The 10,961-nt window shown below is 40.7% G+C and overlaps 1 protein-coding gene across 3 annotated transcripts in view; it reads left to right on the top strand.

Moving 5' to 3' along the window:
* The window catches only part of cdkl5 (cyclin-dependent kinase-like 5), a 46,084-nt gene that overhangs the window by 31,730 nt on the left and 3,393 nt on the right, over nt 1-10,961 (top strand). Inside the window, exons 13-20 of one of the 3 annotated variants that reach the window (XM_042418056.1) lie at nt 590-1,416; nt 2,388-2,728; nt 3,632-3,733; nt 4,090-4,195; nt 5,730-5,856; nt 7,445-7,550; nt 8,740-8,901; nt 10,553-10,819. In XM_042418056.1, the coding sequence (XP_042273990.1) occupies nt 590-1,416; nt 2,388-2,728; nt 3,632-3,733; nt 4,090-4,195; nt 5,730-5,856; nt 7,445-7,550; nt 8,740-8,901; nt 10,553-10,819 (2,038 nt within the window). The remainder of the gene's footprint in view (nt 1-589; nt 1,417-2,387; nt 2,729-3,631; nt 3,734-4,089; nt 4,196-5,729; nt 5,857-7,444; nt 7,551-8,739; nt 8,902-10,552; nt 10,820-10,961) is intronic. The other 2 variants (XM_042418063.1, XM_042418071.1) reach the window with 2 other exon arrangements.

Consider the following 10,961-nt stretch of genomic DNA (forward strand, 5'->3'; position numbering starts at 1 on the left):
CACACACCGCCGTGATAGCAACTTGTCAATCACAAGGTAGCCACACCCTAAAGCATACCCTGCTTTATGGTCTATTTTACTCTAAATGGGACCATAATTTACTAAAATGCTGTATTGAAGAAGACTTGAAACTAGCAATTGAGACCATAAACGTATTAGGAAAGTGTTTACTGAGATAATAAATCGAAGTGAGAAATAGGGTCATTTTCTCATAGACTTCTATACAAACAGACTTCTTTTTGGAGGTAGTGGCGTTGCCCCCTGCTGGCCATTAGAAAGAATGCAGGTTTACGTCACTTCTGCATTGGCCTTCCCTTCCCCTTGGCTACCCGCTTGATACCAACAATGAGCTAAAAGCAGAGCGAATTTTGGACTTACATTCACCAAGTGGACACAAACACAACTGCAAATGAATAGTAATGTTGCTCCGTGTCTGGTGGATGTGTAAACAGGGTGATAAAAAGTCAATGCTGTGTTTACAGAGTGTTTAGCTGTCGTCAAGTGGACAAAGTCAAATAAGGCTGTTTTAAATATGAAGTCTAATACAATGTAAGCATACTGACAAACATCCCCTTATCTGCCCTTCCAGGAGTCACAGTAAAAGCACGAGCCACCGTCGCTCCAACAGCAAAGAATGTTCAAGCCTCCCTCGCCATGGAGACCTCCATCACCTTGGCAACGAGAGTTTCCTCAATGGTAACAAACCAGCCCCGTCCAGTTTAAGTCCTACGCTCCACCCCAAGAGCCAGTACATGTCCCAGACTCTGAATCGTTCTGCCTCATCCAGCAAAGATCTGGCTAATAACAACCTGCCACACCTCCTCAGTCCTAAAGAAGTCAAAGGCAAGACAGAGTTTGATTTCAGCTTAGGACCCTCACCAAAGCTGTCAGACCAGGGACACGGCGCAAAATACGGCCACAGCAAGCCCAGTTCCTCCCGCTCTCAGCAGCAGCAGGCCGGCCGCCACACCTTCCTGGAAGGCAAGACCAACACGCTGCAGTCTGGAGGAGAGAAACAACATGGCCGACATGCCCACAGTATGGCCGACTCTGCTCATGGTTCCATGTCCTCCTCTTCTAAAAGTTCAGCGTCTTATCTCAGCCTGTCCAAGAGCCACAGCGCACTGAGTGACGCCAAATCTGTAGGGAACCTCAGCGATGGCCGACTCCACCCAGATGACCCAAACTCCAACACGACAGCTGGGGTGGGACCCGGCGCTCGCTTCTTCCCTGCTAGCTGTTTAGACCTCAACACCCCTTCAGGTCCTCCAGGGCCGCCCGGCAGCCCCTCTGCACGACACAGTGATCGCTCCGGGCATAGCCCCGCCTCTCGTAGCAGCGGCAACGTCCGTATGGAGAGCAGCACACTTGACTCTTCCTCCAGACACAAATCGAGACATAAATCCATGGCACCAGGTAGGCTTGTATTTTAGATTCAACTTAATCGTCCACTGAATCAAGAATGGAGACTTGGCTTTGGCCTCAAATGTCTTTAATGCACAAGACATAAATAAATGTGCCAATATCATAATGTAGGTCAATGTCGAGTTTGCTTTTATTGGCTCCCCAGATAGAAAATTGTCTTGGATTGAAGGAATTGCTGCACATAATACTAATGTCATGTTCATGTTATATCAAGACTCCCATTTGTACAACTTGCGACTGTTCAAAGCAGTTGTATGATTGCATAATTGGTCATGTTAGTGTTAAAAAATACAGTGCATGGCCAATATAACATTTTATCCATTCAATGTACATTAAACTACCTTGAACACGGACTTAATAGACATCCGTTTGTCTGCTTTTACAGGGACATCTGTATTATTTAGGGTCAGTTTTATCAGGTCGGCTTTATCAGAGCTTTTAGAGCTTTCAGGAAAATGAGAATGAGTTTCCCAGTCATAATACCAACTTGGATGTTGATGTGAACAGTATTTACAGAGTGGAAACTGGTAATTATGGTAATAAAGACAACTTGACAGGAATGCAGCATAATGTACCTTTTATAACAACTTCCCAGTAAATCACCGGTTTGTATTGTTGGTACAGCAAATACAGTAGCTGATGAGGAACAAAAATAGAAACTGGGTGACATGTACAGTCATTATGAATTGATTAATTAATTAATCAATAAACAGGACATTAATTGACAATTGTTTATATAATTTATGAAGCAAAAGTGGCAAACACTCACTGGTCCTGACTTTGCAAATGTGAGGATTTTTTTGCTTTTTTCTGTTTTATATCATTTTAAATTAAATACCTTTGATCTTGGACATTTGGTTGGACAAATTTCACATTTTTTATAATAAATTACTGATATGACTGACACCAATACTGAAAATAAACATTACTTGAGATTAATACATCTTTCCTCTCCTCTCCAGAGGAGGCCAATGCTCCGGAGCTCTTAGACCCAGGAGGACCGGGGATGCCCTCCACTCACACCCTGCCTTCCCCACATGAATCTTACCATTACGGACTGGGTTATACGTCCCCATTCTCCTCTCAGCAAAGGCCTCAGCGCCACTCCATGTACGTAAGAAGAGAGCGCCACAGACCTCATGGAGTTGAAAGTGGGATGGCAGGCTTGCCTCCACCAGGACAGGCGATACCGACACGTGCCAGCAGCTTGCAGCTCCTCTCCCCCCAACTCCAGCACCGGACCACCCTGACTGGGCACTCAGTGAGCTCTTCAAGAGAGGACTGCACTGATGACATGACAAGGGTTAGTGGCAGACAGTCCTGTGTGTCTGGTTGTGGTTAAAGGAAAAGTTTACCCTAAAATACTCTCCCATTGTACAGAAAGTTGGAAATGAACATACCTGCTGTTTTCAGCATCCATTCTATCAGCTGTCAATTTACTGTTTTTATTCCCAGAGCTAGGGGGCCAAATGTAGATAATAGTGTTCCAGTGTTGATGATAGTGTTCTCTAAAAAAGAGCATCTTATCCAACAAAGAGTTGTAGCTGCAATACCTTGAAAACAGAGGTCATATCATCAGTAATATTTCTGGGAATCTGTGGGTTTAGTGACAACACAGAAAGTAAGAATTGTTACAGTGACCAAGACTCATTTCCACATACATATTGGCAGTATTGTATTAAGAAAGACTTGAAAAAACCCAAATCTATCCTTTAATTTTACTGGAACCTGACATTTTAGCTTGATTTCTCTTCCAACGATAGCTTCAATAGACCATAATGCATAATGCAATCCACAAGATGATGAGGTTTGAGGAGGTTTTGGAAAACCCTCTCTCTCATGTTCCATCAGCACAGATGCTCTCCCTCTGCAATTAAAACCCACTTCTGAATGCAGCAAGTTCATGCCCTTTTCTGAGAGTTGTGGGAAATGTAGGAAATTACTAAAGCAGTAGAGGATGAGGCAGGTTGGTATAGAAACGATCTGAAATGCATTGTAGCTCAAATATTCAAGATATTGCTAACAGGTGGATATTTTCTTTTGTGTGTGTGTGTGTGTGTGTGTCTGCGTATATGCGTGCGAGTATGGGTATTTTACAAGTTGATGTGTGTGGGCAGGAAATGTCAGTGTCTCACATTATCATTGCCACTGCTTCATGCTGCTTCTCCAGTCTGCTTTGACCTGCACCTGTCCGTCTTCTCAACAGAGTGAGCAGTCCCCTAAAGACATGAGCCATCCTTGTGGCCCCATCAAAGACTCTACGAGGGACAACACTGCTGCTTTTCATACACAGCGCTCTAAAAATGAGGTCCGACCCCCTAACTCCTCCCTACCTCCAGCCAGTTCACCGAACACAGACAGTAGCTCTTCTGACCGCTGGTTCCCATAGCTTTTTCTGTTTCTTACTCAGGTCAACAGCCTCACTGCACGTTGTCGCTGGTATAAATGTAACCTCACTGAAAAGCTCTAAGATTGTCTCGAATGTCTTGTGATGTGAGCCAGTAGAGAATGTGATAGCTAATGAAAAAAAGGGTGAAATGAGATCATATGAGATTATTTCTCACAAAAATGAGGATATTGAGACACTTTGTATCGTCCTGTGTCCATGTGTGCATTTGTGTATGTGTGCGTCTGTATTGTCTGCATGATGTGTGTGTTTCCCAGGTTGGTATGTATCACGACCCTCACGGTGAGGATGGAGGGTCCTCCAAGGAGAACCGGATGATCTTCACTGAGTCCATGCCTCGAAGAGTTGGCAGCTTCTACAGAGGTAAAGAACAGGAAACACCAAAAAAACTGCATGTAATGAGGCTTCACATATTGCATCAGAAACGTGAATTGTTTTAGCTCGGCGAGGCAAGGCAAGTTTATTTGTATAGCACCTTTCAACAACAAGGGAATTCAAACTGCTGTACATAAAACATTAAAAGGGAGTAAAACAAGATATGAAACAACAAAATGTAGTATGAAAAGGCATACTCTAAAGGAATTTAAAAGAATAAAATAAAATACAAGATAAAAAGAGTCTAGAGCCGTGCTATTGAAGCTGTACTTGTTTCAGCTTTCAACATGCTCTGACAATAATAACAATCTGATGTAAAGCCGGTACAAATGTGTCGGTTAAGACCCACTGGAAGCAAACAAATCACGTATCGCCTCCGCCACTTCTTACTCATTACTATGGGCATGTCGACACCAGCTGACAAGGACACACAATGGCACAATGTCAAGAAGTTGTTTAGTCTGTTTGCATTGCTTAACAAACATTGTATAAATAAACAACTCACTGTTTTCTCTGACAATTTGTGCTTCTTTGTGCCAAGTTTCATTTCTTTTGACCTCGTCCTTGTAATCTGGTAGGGAAGGGTTGTACAGAAGTGGAGCTTCCTGATGCACCATCAAGCCACCTCATGTATCATTCCTCCTTATTACATCCATCTCCACCTCTCCCTTTTTTTCGCACCGATGTTCAGTGCTACGTCAATTGGAATCCCACAATGCCTGGCGAAACAATTTGCTCGTGTCCCATAGAAAATGAATGGGGGTGAACTTTGTGTTCTGAGGATGTTCATCATCTTAGTTTAGTTTATTAGGATGCTAACATTTGCTAATTACCACCAAACACAAAGTACAGCTGAGGTAGATGGGAACATTATTAGTATTGCAAATGTGTGCAAATTCGGTCATAAAGCAAAGTATTGGACAAATTAAAATTTTGACCTTATGGTGCTAGAGGAAAAATTAAGGGATCACTAAAGAGATTACAATTCATCCTGTGGGGGGCATGAATGCATCTTCGTAATTTCGGGGCAATCCATCCAGTAGTAGCTGAGATGTTTCAGTCTGAACCAAAGTTGTGGTCAGACAGACCAGCTTTGCCTTGCCTAGAGCTATGCTGCTAGCTTGGAAAAAAAAAATACAGTGCAGTTACAGTGCGGTTGACTGGTCAAATGTTAACAAGAAGAAGTCACATTTAGATTTCCAAAGAGGCTATAATTGAATTTGATTGCAGAATGCTTTGGGCTTTCTGAGAAATTAGTCATAAATGTCAGGATTTAGACTCAAAGAATAAGTGTTTCTGTGTAGACTCACTAATTATACAATTATACAGGAAGGAATCTGTTATGAAAGAAGCAGAGATACACATTTCTTTATCAACTGCAGCTCATAGACGAGACAGACAGTGGAGGTTTTGAGAAATGTGTGTACCAAAAATCATTTCAGCTGTCCTCTCAGAGTATACAAGCAAGTATTTGTCAATGAATGTTTCTTAATCATTTTCTCTCCTCCTTCTTTCTCTTCAGTTCCCTCCCCCAGACCGGATAACTCCTCTTCTTTCCATGATGGTGTTGGGCAGGGTCGAGGGCCGGTCGTACCCGGTGACCCTGTTGCCATGGCCAATCACTCCAAACGCCAGACTGCTTTTGACTGGTAAGAATTCATTTTTTTTGAAAGACAGAAACTTTAACTGAAATATTCAGATACATTTCCATACTGTTAGCCACTGAGCTCCAACAATACAAAGTACTGTGACCATGGAGACATTAAGAGTAGATGTAGAGTAGACCCATCAGCTATTTGTCTGACGATGATTTAGCCTCTGGGGGCAACAGCCAGTATTTCAGGGCTTCCGGTGTAGCCAGCGGATATCTGGATAACAGATATCCAGGCCAAGACTCCCTCTTCCATGCGCCAGTCATTGTTTACAGTCCGATTAGCAACTTGAAACAGTCCAAACGACTTTTCAGCTAATCTTTATAAACAGAAATATGCATGTGAATACAGATACATTTTTAAAAAGCTAATAAAAAACTAAATTATCGTTAGACAATAGCCGATGGGTTCCGAGGTTGCATCTCAGTCAATGTGTTCCGCCTTTTTTGCTCTCCACACACACTGTTTACCTGCATGCAACCAAAGCCTGCTCAAACGTGATTGGTCAATACTACTTGGACTACAAACAAACTACAAACGGACTACAAACGGAAACCAGAAGGCTTCCAGTACCAAAATCTTACCCTGTTGCCTACAGATATCTGTATTCATGTGCAGATACCTGTTTATAGAGATTAAAGAAGAGAAAAAAATTACGTTTGCTTTTACATTATATCCTCTTCAGATCAGATTCTGTGACCTGATGAGGAATTTCAGCCATGTTGCCACTTCAAACATTTTTATCATACCTTATTGCATGCTTTATTTTGATAGCTTTTACCAAATGGCACCATAGTATTTAGAAATGGTCACTAATTTTGAGAGCTTGGAGGCATTTCAGATGTGTGACTTTGTGTCCATGAAGAATCCGGGACTCCTGAACAAGGACTTCAAAAAGTCTTTGACAAAGAAGTGCAGGATACTACTGCTTTGTTTTATATCCATCAACACATCAACTTCCTGTACATAACGGCAGGACATCTGATTGGTTATTCACTCAGGTCAAAGAATATCCATACTAATAAATATCATCCACATTATTCAGTGACATTAGTATTTCCTAGTGTCTCAAACCAAGGAGGAAATGAAAGCAAATTAAATTAAGTAGCATCATCATGCCTCTGTCTTCTCAGAGAGCGATAACTACCATAACCTTTTAATGTAATTATGAGATCCAGATCTCATAATTATAAGAAAACAATGTCATAATTATATGATAAGGTCTCTAGTCACATGAAGGTTTGTCACAACACAAATTAAGTTGCATTCAATTTTTAAAGATTAGTTGGTGATGTTGCTGTGACATTAAGTATCACAGTCTCTAAATGTGCCATTGTATGTCATTTAGTTGAAAAAAATATTTTCTTTCTTGCGTTTATTGTGTTGACAGTTGTATAGAGACAGTCTGTTTATTCATGATAAACCACAAGAGGAGTGCACCATGCTAATGGTATTATTTCAGGACTCATGTCTTTTCATATTGAATATGTTCTATTTACGGTTCGTGAGTTCAATTAACTTTTTATGCCTGAGCTTAAAATTACAAACATGACTTATATGAATCCTTTCCTCATTTGCCACGTAGGTCTGCCGCAGAAGCAATGGTCATGAATCCTCCAGAGCCCACCAAAGAGAAGGAGAAACAAGGCTTCTTCAGAGCCATTAAAAAGAAAAAGAAGAAGACACAAATAGTAAGACCATTTAAGTTACCTGTCATTTCATCTAGCACACAAAAATATCTTCTTTGGCTCTGTGTGTTGTTCCCTTTGTGCAAAAGTCTATTTTACTTTGCAGTAAATGCTGATCAGAGGGCCTTTTCAAAACAGTGCTTTGGAAAACAATTATTTTCGGTGTCGTTGGTGTTATGCTGTTCTGTGAACTTAGTGTTTGAATGAGCGCTAATATTAGCCACCACGAGTGTTAAAGGGTAACAATTTGGGCCTTATATATCTTGTTTTGGGTATTATTTCTGTCAGTAATAATAACATTGGAGTCACCAAGTTAATTGCGGAAATGTGGTAACACTGCGACATTGCTATGATGAAGTCAGACGGGGCAACAAACACGAGCAGTCAGATAACCCGGTGTAACCTGCAGGTTAGTCAAACATATTTGGAGGTTAAAACTAAGACAAACAAAAAAAGATTATCCAAACTGTTTGTTGTACAGATCCATCACAGTTTTTAGACTGACTCCCATCTCTCGTCCACTCATTCACTATTCCCTATATAATAAACACTCAGTAGTTTACTCTGTAGGGAGCCGTAAATTAAGATTTCTTTTCACTGCCATCGCTGACAGGCATAGAGAGTCATTGTTGCATATATCAATGCAATGCATTGCATTGTGGGATTGTTAGCAAAAAGTAGTGCTCATGTCACGTATGTACACTACCTTTTTTCTTTTAGGGATTTAAAGAGCCTGTAAATTTCACACTTAGACATAAAAAAAGAAAATAAGTAAATACAGCGCGCTACATACAGGGAGTGATTTCAAACAAACATTTTCTGTACACAAAGAGATTATCACTATTTTGTGTGCTTACTATATGATTTTGCCTGCAAATAAAGTGGTTTAGATACTGTGGCTGATCGTCTGACCACTCGATTCTTGCCCTGTCAGACTTCTTATCTCAGCATCTACTTTGGTACTTTATTAGTAATAATTAGTTGGTTATCATACCTGATAAAAACTATGGTCAAAACTACTACAATAACAAGAACTAAACTGAATAACAATCAAATCTGCGTGTCATTGATTTTTTTTTCTCTATATCTATAACAAGATGGTATTTCTATAGATGGTTGAGGATCAGGTGCAGCAGTTGTTTTTCTGAGATTTGTGTTGAGAGTTTTTGGCTGTGCGTCTTCTGCTCCACAGACGGACATGGAGGACGGGAGGAACCCCAGCATCAAGAAAAGCCTTTTCCCCCTCTTTAGCTCTAAGAATAGCTTAAAGCACAACTCAGCTGTCAAAGTCCTACCTGTAGTCGCCTCGCCTATGGTACAACACCAGCCTACTGCACCCTACCCTGCCTCACCAGTAATCTAACCTCAACACTATGGCTGCATGTTAACTCTCACACTGCACTCACCAGGATCGTCACCTGGTTTGAAATCCTCTCAAGCGCTTGATGATTGATTGACTTGAAAAATATTCCAAATTGAAAGGATTTCAAATATGCCTTGAGTCTAAAACTGCACGCTGTATGTGCATCCATACTGTCTTGCTATAATGCATGTCCAGTGCAGTCACTTTGCATTCACATTGCGCTGTAAGAGATTGATTTCATGCTGTTTGTGAACACTTCTGCGCATCGAATCTCATCCTTTTCAGATAAAAGTATCATCATTTCATGTGAGGGTCATGAACATTTCCAATATATAAAGCCACACATGCTGTAGACATTTATACACTGTGCACTGTGCTGTATAAAAGTGCTGAAATAATAGTTGATTAAAGGAATAGTTTCATTCGCTTTCTTGTCGAGAGTTAGATGGGGAAACAGTTAACCTGGCTCTGTGTGAAGGTAACAAAATCCGCCTACCAGCACCTCTGAAGCTCACTAATAAACATGCTGTTAGTAACTTTCTGGAGGCACCACTGGTTGCCTGGCAACCTCAATGACAACAAGACCTGAGGAAGTTACTGTGTATTCTGGTACTTAACCGTGCATAAAACTTCAAATGTGTTGTTTTTACACTTAAGTTTTTGTATACATTAACAAACAAGATATAATGTGTTCATTAGTGATCTTTAGAGGCGTTGGTATGCAGATTTTGTTTTGTTGTACCAGCCAGGCTAGCTGTTTCCCCCTGTTTCCACTCTTTATGTTAAGCTAAACTAACTCACTGCTGGTGGAAACTTAATATTTACTGTCCAGATATGAGAGTTGTATCAATCTTGTTATCGAACTCATTGATAATTGAATAATTGTCCATTTAAAGTCAATTAACAGCTGGTTCCAGCTTTTTTATTGAAAAAATAGAATTTTCCTGTTTTTCTTTGTTTTATATCATAAAATTGAACCTCATTTGTTTTTTGGTCAGACAAAACAATATGAAGACATCACCTTGACCTCTGGAAAATTGTGATTTTTGGAGATTTTTTCAGTATTTTCTGATGTTTTATAGATTTGATTAATCATTAACTGATTAATTGAGAAAATAAATTTTGAATACAGTTCTATGTAACCTTTATTTATACAGGGTAGTCCAATAAGGTATCTTTGCATGGGTGCCCTTTGTATACAGGAATAAAAGCAAAAGCTAAATTTAAACAAACACTGAAACATATGAAACTGCAAATAAAAGATCAACAACTCTATAACTAAAGATCTGAAACTGCAGATTAAATATCTATACTTCACTCACCATTGCAGATAGATTAATTTATGGAAAATTGTTAGTTGCAGCAATACTGTACATTAACGTTGTTAATACACACTTACAAAACTTGTGGAGAACTTGTGCATTTTTTCTGTGTGAAGTCATCACTAATCACCATCACCACCTCCTGGTGTTTTGGCTGGTGCTGCCAGAGGGATGCATGAAGAACGTCACCAGGATTTGAGTGAGATGTGTTGTGTGCCGATGCCGTGTGTGTGGTATTCTCACCGTCGAGAGGACATTTACATAAAGTAGATATGAAGTATAACTAATAATATCCCTGTATTTTGTTTCTGAAATGGTAGGTACCTGGTAACGGACAAGAACACCTGTCCCTGCAGAGGAGCTCCAAGTCGTCCTCTCACCACGGCAGCCGTCGGAAAAACCGTGAGCGATCCCGAGACAGAGACCGGGAACGGGAACAGAGCCGGGACAGAGATCGAGACAGAGAGAGGGAGAGAGAACGGGAGAGAGAAAGAGAGAGGGAAAGGGAGAGAGAGAGGGAAAGAGGGAGGGAGAGAGAGAGAGTGAATGACTGGCCACCAGAGAAACCAGTGGACTCACACTCTCAGGTACATATGCAAATACTGAAAAATTAACTAATCAAAACACAGCCCCTTATCATCTGTCACACATGTTATTTAAGCCACAGGGACTACATGACTGAGACCTCTTCAAAAAAACTGCTTCAGTTTAAAATGTTCCCCCGCCATG

Source organism: Thunnus maccoyii, chromosome 1 (genome assembly GCF_910596095.1).
Source record: "Thunnus maccoyii chromosome 1, fThuMac1.1, whole genome shotgun sequence".
NCBI lineage: Eukaryota > Metazoa > Chordata > Actinopteri > Scombriformes > Scombridae > Thunnus > Thunnus maccoyii.